The sequence below is a fragment of the Salarias fasciatus genome, chromosome 11 (assembly GCF_902148845.1).
Source record: "Salarias fasciatus chromosome 11, fSalaFa1.1, whole genome shotgun sequence".
Classification (NCBI taxonomy): Eukaryota; Metazoa; Chordata; class Actinopteri; order Blenniiformes; family Blenniidae; genus Salarias; species Salarias fasciatus.
In genome coordinates, this window is record NC_043755.1 from 10043004 (window position 1) to 10062944 (window position 19941).

Sequence of the window (19941 nt, forward strand, 5' to 3'; positions counted from 1 at the left end):
CACATTAAAGGAATCCAAACTGAGCTGCTCTTCATGCCTTTAACTCACAATTATATTTATGTCTATTAAAAAGTTACTGTGTATGAATACAATGATAGAAAAGAATTTAACAGTAATGCAGAAATCTATCTTAAAAGCATCAATAGAAAAATTCTGGAAACTTTTTTTTATTATGCAAATATAAAAAATTTACTTTGTGCATTTCTGTTAACATTAGAATGAAGGTAAGACAAATTTATTCATATAATGCCTTTCAGACACTTAGGCAAAATAACAAACTCATATTATAAATTTATATTCGTAATCATAGTTTCTACATTTGTATTTGTAAAAAGCTGATGCTCTGTATAATTGTTTCAGATAGTTAAAATGTATTATGAGACGTATGTGATGAGAGGTTATGCCAGAGATCTGTAAACAGCCATTTTTGTCACTTTCCACCAAATAAAATTAGTGCGGAGCCACAAAACATGTTTAACTTCTAAAATGATGATGGCAGCTAAACAAGTTGCAAAGTTTTGCCATCTATGCAAAACTGTGTCTTATGTTGAAGTTTCATGAGCAGAGTTTCGGACACTTTTAATGTGATTATCAACTGTTTTTGTAGCTGTGTTTAGTGTTTCACCCATTTTTGAAAAAATATTTTCAAGTGCCGGTATTTCTCTTACTTAAGTGAAAGACACAGGGAGCTGGGATGCAGAGCTACATGTAGCTCCAGAACTGTGGTTTGCTGACTCCTGAGTGATACTGATGATAAACTTAAGGCGACCGTCCCCGAAAGTCTCCTGAGAACTCGTCTTGTTGGTGTCCAACCCACAATTTGGAGTGAGACAGGGTTGTGTCATCAGGGATCACAGTGAATGTCTAATTCAATTGTGCTCTATTCTGTGTCTTCAGTAAACACAGGATTTTTTGTTTTGTGGTTATGCGTTGATAAATCGAGGACGGGACCAGTTGTTTTTATAATGGCGCTTGGAATTTCTTCTCATGATCTAATATCAGACAAAGAGCATCCTTCAAAATCTCCATATAATGCATCTTTCTCTAGTTCTGTTTTATTCTTTCAACATTACAGCATTCATCCAGAGACGTCACCACAAAGAAACCCGCCACAGTTTGTTTATAGCAAGACTTTTATTTAAATAGATGTTGTTCTTTTCACTGCCAGCTTAGATCTTTTTGCTCCTCCTGGTGAGAGTGGTTGAGCCCACGGTCAAAGTCTGAAAAGAAGAAATGTATGGAAAACAATGATTTATTAGAAGATTGTGCATGATTGAAATTAAGAATTACAAAATGAGATGAGTTCATTTTCATGGAGGAACTGTACCTCGACCATCTCTCCTCCCTTGATCTCCTGGATGTGGGTGAACTTGCCAGTGTTGCAGACCAGCTTTCCTCCCTCCAGATTGACGATGCACTACAGGGAGTCAGAGAGAGAGAACACATCATGAATTATACAAAAAAGAGACAATTCAGAAAGAATTAAGCAAATCCATATCTGAAAAATCATATCTAGTGTCAAATATAAGTATTATCACTGATTAATACAGATGAAACATTCTTTTTTACTCTTGCGAGAGTGCAGAACTGCTTATGAAAAGGCTTTAATCTAGAAACGTAGCTCACTGTTCCTGTCAGAAATACATAGATCAAAAGCACTTCTGAAGTTTTTTTTTTCTTTTTTTTTTGTCAGAATAAAAAGGGAAAGAGATGAGTTACCTTGAGCTTCTTGCCGTCCATGGTGGTGATATCAGCCTCCTTGCCAATAGTAAAGGTGTTGGTCACAGTCTTTCCAGGAGTCTTGGCAGTGATCACAAAGTCTTTGCCGTTCTGTTTGATCTCAGTAACTGGTTTGATGTCCTTGGCCACCTTGATGACGTCCTCAGGGAGATCTGTAGAGCAGAGACAGTGGATTGCAGAGCTGCACGGTGTCGGAATGACTGTTGTTCCTTCAGGTGAGATCTCTTCTTACCCATGGCCCGGAGGAAATCCTCGTAGTTCTCCTGAGCGTAGACCTGCCATGTTCCACTGAAGTCCATGATTTCTCGAGGATGCGGTATCTCCTTGACCAAGGCGGCTGGAGGCTGTGGGCAGCTGTGTGAAGCTCAACACAAGGTGGAGATGTGAAGGTGCCTCCACCCCTTCTTATACTCTGCAGCGCAGGGCTCCCAGCACTGTGTCTAATGAGTAACACGCTCCTCTGAAGTAATCGCTGCTGTTTGAACAACCTGGAGTTCACTTACTCCTGCGTGGCGGAGCATCAACTTCCACCCAAAATGAAACTGAATGGAAAATTCTTTGATATGTTTTACATCTTTACCGATACAAGATGTAAAATTTTGCAGTATATTGAGGAGAAGTGTGTTTATTTTCATCTCACATGCAAAAGTGTTGATTTTATGATTGCAGTTTGTGATGAAATCTCACACAGGCCGAAGCAGTTTAGATCAAACCAGTCATTGAGGATTAAGGGAGCAACGTTTAAACATGAAAATGCTAAAATAAATATCTTTTATATGCACATTTTATGCAAGCAAACTAAACTTCATGCATGTCTGCAGCTTTTCCACCGTGTCCCACCTGACTGCACAGCACAGTTCAATGACACAGCGGACAATTTACTTTCATAGTGAAAGACGTGACTACACATTGCACAACCACACCACTAGTAAACTGTCCTCCCGTTGCTTTTCCACACTTTTAAGTTTGTATGCAATAATGGCAAACGGACAGGCGAACGGCTGGATATGGCTTTATTCAGTTCACACAAGCAACACATCAGGATATCTAGGAACTCAGACCAAAGGCTTTGTGATTTTTAACATAAAAGAACTTTGAGAAAAGTTGTGAGAGTTGCTCACAATGCTCAAATATGAAGAGTAAAGTAATAATTTCCAACTGGACTGGCCTTTATAATATGTTTAGGGATGAACTTTCTTTATGTGGTGTATTTTACTGCTTTAGCAGCCTCGATATGTTAACACGATTCGCCACATTCACACATAGAAACACATCAGCTGCTCTGTGAGGCGTCTGGACATCACTGACAGAAACCCGCGGTTGAGTTTCTTCTCCACAAACACTGATGACCTCCACTGACTGAGCCACAGACACCCTGAAGCATGCATGGCTTGTTTGTAGGACTGCCTTATTTTTCAGTTGAATGCAGCAGAATATGTTGCAACACTTCAAATCTAAATCTTGAGCATGAAATCTTAAAAACCCATGTGCACTGCGTTGGCCGGGGGCTTCTCGCCGCGCTTGTAGACGCTCACGGTCACGTCGGCCGTGTCGGAGCCGTACTGGTTGTGCACAAAGATGCTGTACTTTCCGGAGTCTTGCATGTTGACGTTGTTGATTGTGATGGCGCTGCACTTGGGCTCCTTGGTGATGGTGAACTGATCCTGGTTAAAGATCTCCTTGTCGTTGCGGAGCCAGCAGGATTCGGGGGCCGGGTCGCCGTCGATGAAGCACGTCAGACACAGAGACTGAGGGGAGGGCGGAAAGCGTCACACACCAGACTCCGGAGGAGATCAGATCTGTCAACTTTAGACACCGTTACCTTGCCCTCCATGATCGCAACAACATCCGGAAGACCCTTAATCACCCTGGCTCGCTCTGAAACAAACAGAAATAATCAACCGTGAGGCCCGGCTTAATTCCTCTGTAAATATTGACCACAATGTCTTTCACTCACTTTTCTCAGCAATGGCCAGTTGCCTGAGGGGAGGAAAACAGAGGCTCAGATCAATACGATGCTACAGTCGGACAGCGATAATCTGCGATCAGACACTTCTCTGAGAAGAGTTTTTTAACGACAAACCCTCGTGGTTACCTTGGAGGCCTCAGTGTTTCCTGTTAGTGACACAGCACGCCGTGCTAGACGCTCAGTCCGATGGAACACTTACTTTAACCTCTGGTGCTCCCGCAGGGCGTCATCGAAGGCTGTCGGAGTTTAGAGTGATAATAAAAGTGGGGAGAAAAAAAAAACATGGTTTAATCATCAGTTTGTGTTACTGCTAACCGCTACAACGCAGTGTGTATAGATAGTGTAGTATAGTCTGAATAGATAATAGAAAAAAAGAAATATTAACAATGAATCAAAATTCAAAAATTCAGTTCAGATGTGGGATTAAGATGAATTCTGTGTCACCGCCTGCCTGGTCCAGTGATTGGACAGTTGAACTGGGGTGTCCAGGGCAATGACCAGGTCAACACACTTTATCTCTCCCCCAGTATTACTATTCTGGACTCTTTTTTTGTCTTTTATGACCTTAGTTCTAGATTACTGATTTGGACTTTCCACAGCCGCAAAAAGATCGAGTGTAATTTTCCAGTCAAGTAGAGTCAAATGCATCTGTTTGGTTCTCGACTCCTGTCATACTTATTTTAATTATTCATAAACTGGGATTAGCTTTTTTTAGATTTTTTGACACATTCAGGTAGAAAATGAGCCGCACTAAACGCTACGGAGTGATACTAACACAGAAGGCATTAAATGGCCTGTAATCTTTTACACACCTTGTCCAGACAGGTCAAGGAAGCGTTTGTGTTTCTCGCCGCCGTCGAACATCTCCAGCGTGTATTTGCCTTTGTCGTTCTCTGTTGGGTCTGAGATGTCGATCCAGACTTGCTGCTTGCTGCTTCCAGGCTTGGTTCTGGCTTCTTTGTCAATCTGCTTCTCCCTTGAGGGTGAATGAGCACAGACATACAGTATGCATGAACTGTTTTGAAATTTAAAATCAGAAACAAAGAGATACTATTTTTTTACCACAAAGATAAAAACTACCTGGAAACACAAGAGCATTGAATGAAGTGAAGTAATTTTACCGTTATCATCTAAAAAAAAAGGTCTTTCTAAATATATATTCCTTTTTAAAGAACCCAGATAAGTCAAAAGAGAACATTTTTGAATTGTTTTAGATTGCTGAGTGTGAACAGTCATCACAAGAGCATTTTAGGCCAGTATTAAAAACAGTGGATATTGTGAAGAGGAATTGAAACCCTTGGGAGTTCTATATGATTAAGTAAGATATTGTGATCAAGTTGTTTTGATAACAGTATATATAAAAAAATTGAAATAATTGGAAATCTAACAGGGAAAACCTGATCAGTGCACATGGCAATCAGAATAATTTATTATGAATTTATTGTAAAGAGTAATTCCCAAATGACTTATAGAGATGTAAAGACAGTGTCCAAGTAGCTATGCATTCTTTAGTGAGTGCCAAAAACAATTCATAGTCAGTCATTATTTTTTATTAAGTGTATAACAAAAAATATATTTTCAAAAGCTCGATTTAAAATTTCCAGCAGATGGCTCCCTAGTATCAGATGAAATTCTGAAGTGTGGCTGATGGGCCCGGCACACAAGCGCCCCTTTTAAAAAGGATCAGAACTGACATTGCTTTACTTCACACTTTATTTGTCGTGACGTGTTGATGGACATCAAAGCATTAAAGCGTTCAAAGGCGTTTGTAGTCTAAATATCTAAATTCATCTAACAAGATATAGTAGTAATCTCAGTCATCCTATCAATAAAATGTATCTTGGTCAATGTTTTATCTATCCACATGTAACTTTTTGGAATTACCTCGTTAATCAGTTAAATCTGTCTCTGATTATGTAGGGAAGAAGCCTCTGGTACTTCTTATTCAAAACATATGCAGCTGCAACTGTCTCTGTAGTCTTATGAGTTTAGATCCATTCTGAAATGTTTTGTTTGTTGTTTTCTTTAGTTGAAATATTGAAAATTAATATTTCTCACTTGGAAAGTACACTGAGTGAATGTGATTAACAGCTCTGCCTTTGGATGTGTCAGAACGTTATTCAGGTGAACAAACATTAAACCAAAGAAGCTCTTTTCAGAGCCAAAGATGAGATATTAAAGATAATGCTCTCCTTCAGTCTGCGAAGGGAAAAAGCTAAATCAATAATCATGGCGTGATCATGGAGTCTGACCTGATTCTGAGCAGATATATGAAAGAAACACAAAGACGATTCAGTGTCGTCTGTCATCACTCAGGGTTTAGAAAAGTGAATTTATGCAATTGTTTTCAGTAGACTTCATGACTGTAACGCTATCTTGACTCACCTTCCTAAAATAAATTAAAAAAATAAATCAGACTAAACCGCCTCGAGTCCTGCCAAACACCCAGGAAGTGAACCACATTAGTCTGGATCTCACATCACTGCACTGGCTTTCCAGATGATGGATTTCTAAATATCGACAAAACTGTGAATGGTTTAGGAGCAAAATAAATCTGAGATCTTCAGCCGTGAACCATGCAGACCTCTAAGGTCGTCTGCATCAAACCTGATTTCTGTTTCCACATTCAGAAGCTTTTAGTTTTTATGCTCCAAACATTCTGAAAAACATTCCAAAAACTACAGGATGAGTCAGAATTCTTAAAAACTTTAGGTCTTTCTGTTTGCTGCTGCCTTTCAGGAAAGCAAGTGTTTCTTTTATGTTGCATTGTATCTTCAACGCTTGTACTTTCTGGGTATCAGTTTTCATTTTTTCAGTTGCTTTGAAGTTCTCTGCTTCCTTAAATCGTTCTTTGTTTTTTTCCCCTTTCTCAGTGCTCCTGCCAGCTGTACGTTTGTCAAAGTGAATCACTTTGAGTTGTATTGCTGCTGAAATGTGCTGCAGCAGTGAGCTACTGTGCGTCCTCACCTGATGCACACAAACACACACTTCTCTGACTTCCGATACGGCTACAGTGCAATAATTAAAACATAACAGATATTAAAGTGTGCCCGTGAACAGATTTTCAGCTGAATTCACAGCCTTTCCTTTCAAACAGCAGCTTGACCTCGGGTCGGAGCGGCGCTCTGAATTTGAACTCACTTGAAAAACCAGCTGGTCTTCAGGAAGCTTATATAGTATTTGAGAGAGCAGTAGAGCCTGAAACCTTCGGCGGTGCTCTGAATCCTCAGCGGCCCGGCCGACAGCGCTGCAGAAAGGCAGTTTTATTGGCTTTATCTCATTCTCTATCAGAAATATGTTTGTGTGAGGAAAGCATAAAATACATTAATATTCAGAAACAAAATTAATCAACTTAACTTTAAGGTGTGAATAAAAAAACAAAAATGAAAAGATAAAGTGTGTCATTGGCAACTTTAATAACTCACCACACTGTTTACTCAGCTGCTGGAGAAGCTTTTCATACTCTGTGAATAAAAGAAACTCTTCGTTACACATCCGAATGTGTTTTCACTGCTGCTGAAAGTCCATAAATACAAAATATATGCAGGGAAAGAAAAACGCAAACACAATATAATAGCAGGGGTGTCAAACATGTGGCCTGTGGACCAGAACAGGGCTGCGGACCACCACGTCTCACCATCGCCCTTTAACTGCAGGATGCTGACGTCTTCTCCTCTCTTATCTGACACCACCGCCTTGTACGAGCACGCGTCTTCCTTTGTCATCTGAAGTGAAATACATTATTGCGTGAAACATAATCAGAATTTATAACATTTTAAATTCAACATTTCTGAAGCAAGAGCTCAGACTGAATCTTTCATTTCCAGGCGTTAACCTTAAACCGCTCTGCAAGGTGAAGCTGGGAGCATCTTAAAGTAACTCTTGTCTGGACTTAATCCCATAAACACCGACTGTCTGTCTGTCTGTCACTGCGTTTATCTCATTTTCACTCTCGACGCTGGCTACCATTCACCAGGGCCGAGCCACATTTAGCTGAGCTCTTATCTGAAAAGTGGGAGCGTGGCAGAATCATTTAGCGTACCTGAGGGATGGTGAGCGAGCTGACCCCTGACGGCTGATCATAAACAAACTGGGTCACCGCCGCGCCTTCCTTAAACCACTTGAGTGACGTGTCCTTGTTGGTGTTTGTCACCTGTGTGGAAAAAATACACACCAACGCCGTGAAAATAGTACATGTCTCTCTTAAAAAAAAAAAAAAATGCTGAATCTTCTGAATTTATGTCACTATAGTATAATTAATTTACTGTGAAATCATAAATAGCCTAACAACTGACCAACCTCCATACTTTATATAATTTTATTAGAATGATGGCCATGAGTTAAACATTTGGTCTGCCGGCCGTACAACACTCTGGTCTGATTTACAGATTCAGCTTCTGTAACGTTTCAAACTGATGAAAGTGTCAAATGGATGAAAAATCAGCACTGATACATGTAGCAGGGTCAGGCTCTGAGATCAATCAAAATTGGACAAATACTGTTGCCTTATTGACTGACATCTGATTCAGCTGTTAATATTTAGGGACTCTATATTTTTTTCAACTTGGGAAATATTGGATATCTGTTTTTATTTGAGTTGTTTATTGTATGTTTGTATTGTCTGTATCACTCTTATCCAAACAGCGATGAACAGCTCACAATGGGGACACGTTCACCGTTATTTTTTTTTTTGATGATTTCACAGCAAGCCAGAACACAAAGAATATATATGAAAAAAAATTGATAAAGAAAACAAAAATCTTACTCCAAATGTGAATTTATTTTTACATTATTAAAAAAAAAAAAAATCATGTTGTATTTTGATAATATTAGATATGATTTGATAATGCAACAGCCCTCCACTAGAGGGAGACTGAAACGGTGCCAGTGCAGCTTGACAATCAATGGGACTCGAGTTTTAAAAGGAAAAGATTTCATGTTAATTATCTATGTCTTCATTCTAGTTGTGATTGTTGTGCTTTTTGATGGGAAAACTTATTTATTTACTTATAAATGTGTTCTGCTTGCATCTTGAATGTACAGTGAAATTAATTATTTCAGCATGTTAAATCCTGTCACTGTTCATTCAGACATAAGTACAGGAAACTCACAATTCATGGCTTTATTAATGACAGGCATGCTGTCTCAGTTTCTGATGTAATGTTACTGCCCGATGCTGCATTCATTTGTAAAATGTGAAAATTGACTTATTTAATTTAAAAAAAAAAAAAAAAATACCTTGCACGTTAGGATTACTTCACAATCCTTATTCACGCTAAATGACAGGAAATCCTGGAAATACGGTCCTGGGAAAACAAAACACGTTATAATTAATGACCTGAAAGACCCAGAGATGACAGAGAAACACATCCCAAGGGGAAAAGGGTAAGTTTGTTCTTTGGGCGTCAACTTCAACTGTTTTACACTTCCCTCTGCTTTTACCATCTGTGATAAATGTAGGAGAGCTCACGCTGCCTCAGTTCATATCTTCTAGTTTTGGTCTAAACCAAGAGTCTTCTGGAAGAACTTGTTCAATCAATGCAGTAATGATTGTTGTAAGAATTCAACTCCTTTGCTGCAGTGTTTCGTTTCCTCTGGACTAAAACACACCTCAGGCCACACTGAGTGAAAGGGATTCAGATTTGCCTATATAAATAAATAAATACCTCCTATAGATGTACAAAAAAGGTTGATGTGATGAAGAAGTGATGAATCCTGACATTGATTTCTCTTTTCATATTTTTCTTGTCTTATCTTTTTTAAAACAGTGAAAAACTTGAATAAAACACTGTATACCGCATGTTACAAAAATTGAACGGCTGACAACAATGCAGACTGTCTGAAATAAACTCTGCAGCATGATTTCTACCAGCGTCCAGATAGCTAGCATGTCCCGCTCTTTTGTATTGTAACACTCGTAACACAATGGACACAGTGTGTTCTTTGGACTTTGAGTCTCACATCAACCTTAAATAGACCGACTGTTTTGAGACAGCTTGCACTGGGGTCAGTGGCCACAGGCACGCTCGCACGTAGACACACACACACACACACACACACACACACACACACACACACACACACACACACACACACACACACACACACACACACACACACACACACACACACACACACACACACACGGTTGTAGAGCTTGTCCTCATGAGCTCAGGTGAGGGAAACAGAGTTCAGTAACATGGGAAGTATTTCTTTGATAAGACTCTCAGAAGGTTTGAAAGAGTCACCAGTCCATCACCGGGCAAATACAGAGAGAAAGACAACCACACACACTCACATTCACACCTGGAGGCAATTTTGGGTTAAGGTACCAAATCTCCATCTTATTGTTTTGAAATGAAAAAGTCGTTAAAAAAGGTCATTGATCAAGTGACAAAATGGAGATGTTGTTTTAGAAATAAAGTCCCATCATCCAAGACTGCTGCGCTTTGTTTTGACTGAAGTTTCTGGTTGTCTTTAAATAAGTGTCTAAAGATACGACTTGAAGATTTCTCACCGGATTTTCGAATGTGGTCACGCCGTTTTGCGTCAGCCAACGCCAGGGTCTCACGAAACACTGGAAGGAACGGACAAAAAGATATTCAACAAAGTATAAAATGGAGCCCACACACCAGTGAAATCACACCACTTATCAGAAGAGAGCGGATCATAATCAGATTTCTCAAAATATTCACATTTGTGACAAAAGCACAAAACTACTAGAGTTGAAATTTCAGTCTGATTCATTGCAGTTAAGATAATCTTCACTTAAACAGGTCACAACAAAATCTGATTAAATAGAAACATTTTAGATAATCAAGTACTTGAGCAAGAATGAAAGAAACACAAACAAGTCAGGATAAGTTAAGGAGAATCTGTGTATAATAAATGAATGTAAATCAAGCAGATCTTCGACAGGGAGAAATCCGAGTGCTGAAATATACAATAAATATTTACTTCATACCAAAGCTCTGTCAATAACTCATTAAATTTCAGAAAACATTGCGTTATTTGAAAACCAAAGCTTCACAATTAAAATGGTTGGAAGTCAGAAGTTCATCACTTTTTGAAAAGATTAGAGGTGCATAAACTAATTGAATCACTAACTTCTGCTTGATATTTTCACACTTGCCTGCTTTCCTTCATTTTAATTGTTTGAATAGGGTGGTAGGGTGAAGTTTTGTACCTTTCCACCTCAAACTGCATTTACCTCAGAAACCTGCATCGTGCAGGTTCACACCACACAATGATCTGTGAGTAGGAATTATTGATGTTGGAAAAATACCCCAAAATATCAGAGAATAATTCAAAACAACATTTTAGTCGATGCAAGTGAGTGGTGGCTCTGTCAACGTGCAAGCAGAATTGAAATTTATTATCAGTGTCTCGGAAATAATATTTGACATAAATAAGAAAATGCTGATAAAACAAATAAAAATGTAATATTATGTATGTTAGTTATACATTCTTATTATTTACCTGAGTGAGGAGAGATACATTTTAATTGGTTTAAAGTAAATTTTAAAGTATATTTATTGTTTTCTTCTCCTGCATCTCCCTGTTTCCATAGCGTATACTTGAATGTTTTCATTGTTTTTGACGTACATTTGATCTTTCAACAGTTTAAACTGTGTTTCTACACAAAGTATCACATGGCCTTCATCTGTCAGTGGTAATAATGTTCTGGCTGATCGGCGCGGATCGGTGCAGCAGGTGCCTGAATGACCCACTTTTGTCCACAAAGACCAAAGTGAACTGGTTCTTGGCGCGGCCGTCCTTCAGCTGAGCCGTGTACGAGCCCTCGTCCTCCGGGGTGAGCTGGTCAAACAGGATCTCCACCAGACCTTTGGCCCTGTCAAAGTTGATTTTACGGTGCTGCGGGAGAGCAAAGACAAACATTACACATCGGTCCGCAGCCAGACGGATCACCTGAGTTGACTGATCAATGAGACGTCTGCGGTCCGCTGTATGTAAATAGACACTGATACGGAGTGTATCATAGCTCAGCATGTGAAGTGTGGACAACATATTCCTCTTTCCAACACGCACAAACAAACAGACACACAAAGGATCGAGCCTTTGGGCTGATCTCCGTGGCTTTTATGTTCATCATGATGAGTGTATGCTGTGCATGCCGATGGGCCTCGGCGGTGGAGGTGATTTGTGATGCACGCTGAGCCTAAGGGTCCTAATCAGCCAAATGGCTTTTCAATTCGAAAAATCTCAGCCGTGATCATTTAGACATAATATGTAATTAGTACTATTGTCGATGGGACCCTGGTATTGGGAAATAATGGGGTGAATGAAAATGAAAGGCAGGCTGTGACTGCAAGCTGCTGAATGTAAAACGGCGGCGTTTCTCATGTCGAAACCCAGACGCACGAAATATGGCCGACAGCTCTTCACTGTTAGCAGCTTCAAGTGAAAATAAGACGTAAATCAGCTGTCAGGCTATTTTAGGAACGTGTGAACCAAATGTTTAGTGTAGGATTACAGTTTTAAACAGGAAATGATTCAGTCACTCAAACAGATCTCATGTTTCACGGTTACATGGCGGGATTGTTCATAATCAGCAAGAAAACGTTCCTAGAAACTTGTAAGTAATGTTTTCAGTATAGTGCTTAACTCATGCAGAGACCTACTTTAAATTTAATACCTTAAGTAACTTATTTGAATGCATACCTGTCCAAAATGTTACTCGCTTCATTTGTGTCGGTTCTTGGCTTCTAATCGAAAGTGACACATTTACCAGATGTGGGTTTCTTCTCCACCTCCACCCCCATCAATCCGCCAACAGTCCTGACTTTGCACAATCAGCTCATCTCCTGCACCATTCTGCTGCTTTGAACACCTGCTCTTCATCTCCGCTGGCAGCCTCAATTTCCTGCTTTACAGGGTGTTTATCGAAAAACTAATTGCTGTTGTAGGTTTATAGCGACGTGCCATAAACAAAGACGAGCGCAGATACACTCCGACGTTGCAGCAGAGTTGAATGGGGTTGTGTTACTTTGACAGAGACAAATTCTGCCTTGTTTCTCACACAGAAGATAAATTACTATCAAATATGATATCTGAATTTAGAATGTTATTAATGTTCCAACACGCACAGCCTCATATGTACGTTTCCACGCAAAATAAAACTCAGAGACCAAAAGACTTTTAGACGATGGATGAGTGTGATGATTGTCGGAGACGGTTTCTTACATTTGCACTGATCATGGTGAAGTGGTTAGACTTTGTTCATAAGAATGTATCATGTGTTCTTTTATAGTTTTATAGCCTCAAGTGGGGAAAAAACAGGGTTGCCTCACCGTCAGTGTCCTCTATATTCTAGAGGACTTTGCCGTTAAAATTAACTACTCATGACTGATGACGCCACAGACTCCATAACTCCTTCGTAGAGGATGCTTCGTTTTACAGGCACTAATATCTCTGATGAAAACCTGATGTAAATTGTTGTTCTGCCCACGCATAGCCACCTTGAAGCGACCCGTTGCTGAATCTTGTTACCCAACACACTTGGCTGTATGAAAGTGGGACAGAGTGGTTGTAAAATCCTCTCGTTGTGGCAAAAGCTCCTGACTTCTCTGAGCTGGAGGAAATCTGTGTGGGTGAGCTGGAGGTGGGGGTTCTTACTGGAGAGCTGGAGATCTCATGGTCGTTAAAGATGAGACGGAGCTCGGCGTCGTCGCTCAGGCTCTCGGTCTGCAGCCAGAGACGGACGCCGCCGGTTTCAGAAACCTCCACATGCCAGCCCGACTTCAGCTCTATCACTACCGGTGGGAAAATCACATCATATCAGGCGATCGGCTGAACAGTTGGTAGTTTTTTTGGGTGAAACACATTTTGCATTTGTGGGATGAGCAGAAGAGCCGAGAGTCAAAGTTGAAGGAAATTCAAACAGGACAAACTGGCTCAGCCTTTAGCTGATATTTTCTCAGCTGGCCCCACACAGCGTTTATTTGCAGATTTTATGGGCTGACCTGGTATAAAATAGTTAAGCTGACGTTAAAACTCTTTTTTGTGACACATTCAGTTGTACTCACGTGGGTTTCTTATTTGCCAGCTGAGCTCTTTAAGTCGGTCGAGGTCTGCGGGAAAACAAAAAGTAAAGCTAATTATACTTTCATCAGGAGGCACATGCTGTCTAATAGTATCAGCCAGCAGAAGAATGGCTCATGTAGTGTAAATTAAAAGTAGAAAAATTGACTGAGAACTTGTGCTTTGTTGCACGAGTGACCTTTTGGAAGCAGCCAAGAGTGCGCTAATTATTTGCTTGAGAGAAAAGCTTGACAACCCTTAAAATTAAAAGCTCTGAGCTGCATTTTTTTCTGCTGCTGTCAGCTTCTTCAATAACAGAGACAACTGAGCGGAGCTCTTCTTCTAAACGGCGGGTTTAAATTGGGACGGGACGTTTTTCTGACATGAATCTTTCAGGCGTATTTCGGCGTCCAGCTCACCTTCGGCCGTGAAATCGTAGCTGGACGACAGCTGGGGGTTGTCGCTCATCTCCACAGTGTAGAGACCCAGGTCCTCCTCAGAGGGGTCTGTGAAGGTGAGGACTGACCTGATGGACAGATTCACACTCAGACAGCTGCGTGCGGACAGACTTTTTTTTGACTGTTTATCTTATTTATACTGGTCTCGTCGTTCCCGTTTTTATGTTTTTTTTTTACCGTTTGTAGCAGTTGTTCATTTTTTCTTACTAAATTAACTTTAAGTTTGAAATTTGTGCTTTTAATATCACCATCATATGCGATTCTATTCCACAAATTTGCTGATATTACCTGTTGCAGTCAGTTTGGATGTTTTAGATTTTTGTTTTTGGCATTTTAGCAGTTTTAGCAATTTCAAATTTGAAATCATGTATCATCAATCAATCATAAAATAATAAATCATTGAGCTGTTTAGCAGTTTTCAGCTCTGTTAGCTAGCATTAATCATTTTTGGCTGCTTTCAGCCTCCGGTTCAGGCCGGTGTCCCTCACATCTCAGACATGCAGCTGAACCAACCTCAATGACAGTGCAAGTGTGTACATATTGAATGAAACTCTTTTTTCATGAAACTTTTTTTGGTTTGGATTAACCCAAGGATCTTTTACTGAGAGGTTCGTTGACACCCTGCATTAGTCACCCGCAGTGAAATAATACAGTATGATCTGACACATTAAAGTTGGCAGACTAATAGACTGTTCTCTGTCACCTCAAGCAGCAAGATAAACTTTGCTTTTAAAGATCATCTGCTGTGCAACTAAAATTACAAAAAAGACAAAGAACTGCAATTTTCCCATCTACAGTTTGTGTGATTGAGATTAAAATTTCAGGATGAACTGCTTCTTGATGAAGGGGTTTTGTACAAGCCAGAGCCAGATAACACAGTGAAGAGTCGATTATTGAGTATGAAGTTAAGCCTTTTCAAAAAGTTTGCTGGAAAAAAAGCATCTGAAATGGAGCACTTACTTATTGTCCTTGGTTTTTTCTTGTGCTCTCTCAGGATCAATGGGGTCTGTGTAGTTTTTGCCCCAAAGGAACTCGCTATCGTCGTTCATCTCTGTCGCCTCGTAGCCGAGAAATATGAAGCCGTCGTCATCCACTCCGATCTCAATTTCTTTGGTGCCTAAGAACAAAAAAAAAAAAAAAGTTGAAGTTTTACTGTCAAGTTCTGCAAATTTTGTTGTGTTATTTTGCTGCTGGTTTGATTCATGCGGTGACAGTTTTGTATGAGCTAATTGTCGTGGCAAAAAGACAAAATGATCGTCCGTTTGAGTGTGGCATAAAAATGTGTTTAAAATAAAATGGTAGATTTTGGAGTGTGTATCAGTGGTATAGCTGTGATCGATGTGCCGGACCTGGCTGAGTCTGGACCGTGATGGGCTCCGTGGGCAGAGAGGGGCAGCCGACGCCGGCCTCATTGACAGCTGCCACACGAAACCTGAAGGTCTGACCCGTCTCCAGACCCGACACCTGGAGGCACATCAAACATTTACTGCACACCATCATTATTCATCCTGATTATTTAAACATTTGGACCTCAGGGGGTATAGCTCCCCGCTGGATACCCCGACTTAGTACCTGTATTTATAAAGTGTTGGTTCTACTGACCTTGTAGCGTGTGTCAGTGATCGGTTTGTCATTCAGCGTAGTCCACTCCTCTGATTGGTCTCCCTGGCTGACCTCCAGGAAGTAGCCGGTGACGGGGCCTCGTCCTTCGTACAGCGGCGCTGCCCACAGGAGGACCAGGGAGTCGTCCCTCACCTCCCTGCACTCCAGGTCATAGGGGCAGCCTGAGAGAGGGGGGAGCAAAGGTCACAGATCCACTGAATAAATGAACAGAGTGAGGAGAGAAACCTAGGGAAAAAAAAATCCTGATAAGATTTCACTGAGGAACAAAGAACAGGAAGAACAAGGATTGTCTTTGTAACCAAACAAAAATCCTGAAGTCAAAACAACCAGACTGACCTTCCCTAATCCACCCCGACTGACTCGGAGACGGCACGTGGAGGGGTTCATTTGTTAAACGATTTTCGGTCACTTCTAAATCATTAATGGCACTGAGAAAAGCCCGTTCGGCCAAGATTAATGAGCTGCACTTTTAAAGTGGCACAATGAAGAAATGCAAGAACCACGGTGAATATTAATGGCATGGGAAGCTGACATGAGCCGGGCCAGAAACGCCACTGAGCTCGGCGAAATGACCGAATGTGTGCGGCTGTGTTTGTAGAAAGGTTAAAAGGGCACATAAGGCAGCATCAGAGGATGCGTCACGGCCAAACAACACATAATGGATCCCACATACTAACCACTACAAGGTTGTTCATACATCAGCTACGGTATTTTCACTCAGCTGCTGCCCTCTGATCTTTCTCTGCACTTTAATGGAACAATATGCAAATTTTATATATATGTATATATATATATATATATATATATATATATATATATATATATATATATATATATATATATATATATATATATATATATATATATATATATATATATATAACTCTGTGCTGTGAAAATGACCAGATTCACTTGCAATACTGCAATTTAAGTAAAAAAAGACATAATAGCACCGAGTTGTTATGGTCCTGCAGTTGATGGAAAGGGTCTTCTTACCTCCCTTTGCAAGCAAAGGTCAATAAACAAATAGCAGAAAGTTCAGGTCAGGAAGGTATTGATGGAAGCTTCGACTCCCACTGCTGTTATATAAATGCAAAAGTTGGAAATAGTTTTGATTAAACTTTCACCTCAGGAAAACTATGTTAAAGTTTTTGTTACAAACACACAATAGACTTTTCTTCCATTTGTCTGCCTGAAACTAAACTCTTTTTCCACTTTGACTGAAGTTGTGATCATACAAAACAGAGACTTTTTATTTAATTTTCAAAGGTGCCAAAGTCGATGAAAGAAATCACCTGGCTCTGGCATTGTCCACTTCTCACACAGGAAATCCTCGCTGGGTTTGGAGGGCTTCCCCACTCCGGCCGCGTTGGCAGCAAACACTCGGAACTGGTAGAACAGTCCACTTGTCAGGTTGGAGACCTACAGAAACAAAACACGCACGAGGATTTTGAAATCCCTCACATCTCCATCTTGTGTATTATTTCACGGTCAATTCTTGTGGCTGCAGCTGGTTGGGTCTTGAGAAGGACAAGACCCACAAATTCCACGGCGATCAATAACACTGGCATTCTTCTTTTCTGCCCACTGGGCTGATTACAGCTCAGATCTTCACCCTCATCTGTACACATCCATCTGTCTTCTACACTGCTTTATGTGAGTGAGGCTAAAGGATGGGGCAGTCTGGACAGGGCATCTGCTGTGGCCCACAAGGAGAAAAACTGGCACACACACTCACATTCACAATCTATTTAGAGCTTAGAGTCACTATTTAACCTTAACTTGATAAAGTCTAAACCAGGAAATAACTATAAGTCACATCCTTCCTTTATTTATGTATTTTTTATTTGAAAAGTGGAATGTTTGTTTGAATTTTTTCAATTTATTACTGATTAACCTTGACTTTCCTTTGAATAATTTTCTGTCACTCTTTTAAATCTCAAATAAATTCTTTCCCACATTGCACAGTAACATGAATACTTTGCATCTGCTAATATTAACTGATCAGGCTACAATGTCAAACCACACCTAAGGGTCACAATGGTGAAAAAGAAAAAAATCACTGAAGTTTTATGAAGTTTTTTGCTCAGGAACTCTTTATTTTGCATTCTGTTGGGTATGAACACAGTTTCTATCTTTCCTCTCTTTGTCTGCCCATTTTGTTTCCTCTGGCCAGATCGCCTTCCCTCTTTTGTTTCAGTTATCTGATTATGTTTATGCTGATGTATTTAATGAACAGCACCATGTGATGGAGTCACTTGGACTTGCAGCATCCCTTTTTATGTTTTCATATGTGGGGGCGACAGTAGCTCAGATGGTAGAGCGGGTCGTCTTATAGCGTAAAAGCGTAAAACTGTCGTGTCCTTGGGCAAGACACTTCACCCACCTTGCCTAGTATGAAAGTTGTGAGAGTGAATGGTTGGTGGTGGTCGGAGGGGCCGATGGCGCAGATTGGCAGCCTCGATTCCGTCAGTCTACCCCAGGGCAGCTGTGGCTACAGCGGTTGTACCACCACCCAGTATGGTGTGAATGAATAATGCAATGTAAAGCGTCTTTGAGTGTCCAGAAAAGCGCAATATACAACCAATGCATTATTATTATTATTATTGTTATGTTGTCGACTCATTCAAGCTGTTTGCTTCTACTTCTGAGACAAAACAAACCCACATTAGACTAATGTATTCATGAATAGTGCAGAGGGAGAAACTGTGTTTTACTCTGTGCTCAATCAGAATTTGAACGATTTAATCTAGTTTTATCTCACTTTTGATGTTTTTCCTGTTTTAAAGGCCTGATAAGAAACAAGAATTGGTTATTCCAACTGAAATATTTCACATCTCTGCAGTTTGATTGAAGGTTTCAGAATATTTTGACATTATTTTCAGCTGCTTTTAATTCCCCTTCATTAAACTTTCAAACAGCGAGCCTCCCTTCATCAGTTTCCTTTGAGGAAAGACGGACCGTCAGACCGAAGTTGTACCATTTCTCCCCTCCTGACTCAGGAAGGGATTTTACAACATATTAGCTCTGCTGCCGCGGCACCTTTCTACACCCATGAGACACGTTTGCTTCGGGAGGAGAAGGGATTCAGTGCTATCGACCTGTGCATTGATCTCCCTATTCACAGCCATTTAGACTTTAAGGCCCTTATCGCGTCCGTGAACGGCTGTAAACCTCGGCTGCCTGTTCTGGCTTCTCGCCGCAACTAATTGACACAACCGGGGGGAGGAGATTTCACAGTAATTGCTATTGCTATCTCAAAACTCCTCGTCTTGCTCATGCACCCCCCATCCCCAATTATCTATAGATCTCTCTCTAACCACATTTAGGCAGAATGACACCTTTTATCAGATCAATGTACAGTCCAACCAGAGAAATGCAGTGTGTGAAAAATAAGTACAACTTTTATCCACTAGATGGCGAAAAGGTTTCATTTTACCATTTGATATGTTATTGAATCCTCCAGGTGGGTCACTTCTCACTTCTCTTGAGAGGGACCCAACTCTCTTCCTTTTCTTTGTACAGTATTTTGTTTTATCAGGTTTGGCTCCACAGTAATGCATATTTGGAGCCAAGACACTAGCTTTAAAGTGTTTATTGCTGTTCATTCCATTCAGATACATCATCATCTTGTTTATTACAAAATTACAAATTGCAAAATGACAAAAATGTCACATAGACACATACTGTACATTTCAGAACAATCATTTTGTAACTAGGGACACCCTTGGGAGCAGACTAATGCTTATTGACGGGGCCCTTGTAGCATTGAGATAATGGAATTTTACATTATCACAGAAAATCACAGAAATTCAACCTACAGTTACCTAAGCTATTACCTACCCTACACTAATCCTACCTGCACATGGCAACAATGTTTGTTTCAATCATTAGCCAGATAAACACACATCAACATATTATTACATACACATACTAAACATAAAACCTGCACATTCACTGCTACTCCTGTCTGAGTGCATCGATTTTTGGAAACTTCAGGCTACTTCTCTGCATTTAAAAATAGATATTGTCCATTTAAAAAAAACACATTGTGTGATATTCCCATACATTTTAATGTTTTTTTTCAATGTTTGGAGCTTTTATGAGATT

At 40.2% G+C, this 19941-nt stretch overlaps 2 protein-coding genes across 4 annotated transcripts in view; both read right to left on the reverse strand.

Moving 5' to 3' along the window:
* Positions 1 to 1126: 1126 nt before the first annotated feature.
* Positions 1127 to 2193, reverse strand: fabp10a (fatty acid binding protein 10a, liver basic). The gene is made up of 4 exons (XM_030102931.1): positions 1973 to 2193; positions 1720 to 1892; positions 1328 to 1417; positions 1127 to 1220 (listed from the first exon to the last, which is right to left on the reverse strand). Exons 1-4 carry the CDS (start codon positions 2037 to 2039, stop codon positions 1170 to 1172), a joined length of 381 nt encoding a protein of 126 aa, XP_029958791.1. The 5' UTR covers positions 2040 to 2193; the 3' UTR covers positions 1127 to 1169.
* A 552-nt stretch (positions 2194 to 2745) lies between these two features.
* myom3 (myomesin 3) overlaps positions 2746 to 19941 on the reverse strand; it is a 67364-nt gene continuing 50168 nt past the window's right edge. For 2 of the 3 annotated variants that reach the window (XM_030102409.1, XM_030102410.1), the window contains 19 exons: positions 17127 to 17253; positions 15811 to 15992; positions 15558 to 15672; positions 15169 to 15325; positions 14170 to 14276; positions 13756 to 13800; positions 13346 to 13482; positions 11440 to 11584; positions 10227 to 10286; positions 8948 to 9015; positions 7752 to 7862; positions 7347 to 7434; positions 7135 to 7173; positions 6851 to 6956; positions 4522 to 4685; positions 3909 to 3945; positions 3698 to 3720; positions 3563 to 3618; positions 2746 to 3488 (listed from right to left, as the gene is read on the reverse strand). In XM_030102409.1, coding sequence (XP_029958269.1) covers positions 3216 to 3488; positions 3563 to 3618; positions 3698 to 3720; positions 3909 to 3945; positions 4522 to 4685; positions 6851 to 6956; positions 7135 to 7173; positions 7347 to 7434; positions 7752 to 7862; positions 8948 to 9015; positions 10227 to 10286; positions 11440 to 11584; positions 13346 to 13482; positions 13756 to 13800; positions 14170 to 14276; positions 15169 to 15325; positions 15558 to 15672; positions 15811 to 15992; positions 17127 to 17253 — 2040 coding nt within the window. In that variant the 3' untranslated portion in view covers positions 2746 to 3215. Of the gene's footprint in view, positions 3489 to 3562; positions 3619 to 3697; positions 3721 to 3835; positions 3946 to 4521; positions 4686 to 6850; positions 6957 to 7134; positions 7174 to 7346; positions 7435 to 7751; positions 7863 to 8947; positions 9016 to 10226; positions 10287 to 11439; positions 11585 to 13345; positions 13483 to 13755; positions 13801 to 14169; positions 14277 to 15168; positions 15326 to 15557; positions 15673 to 15810; positions 15993 to 17126; positions 17254 to 19941 lie in introns of all 3 variants that reach the window. The other variant, XR_003932385.1, reaches the window with a different exon arrangement.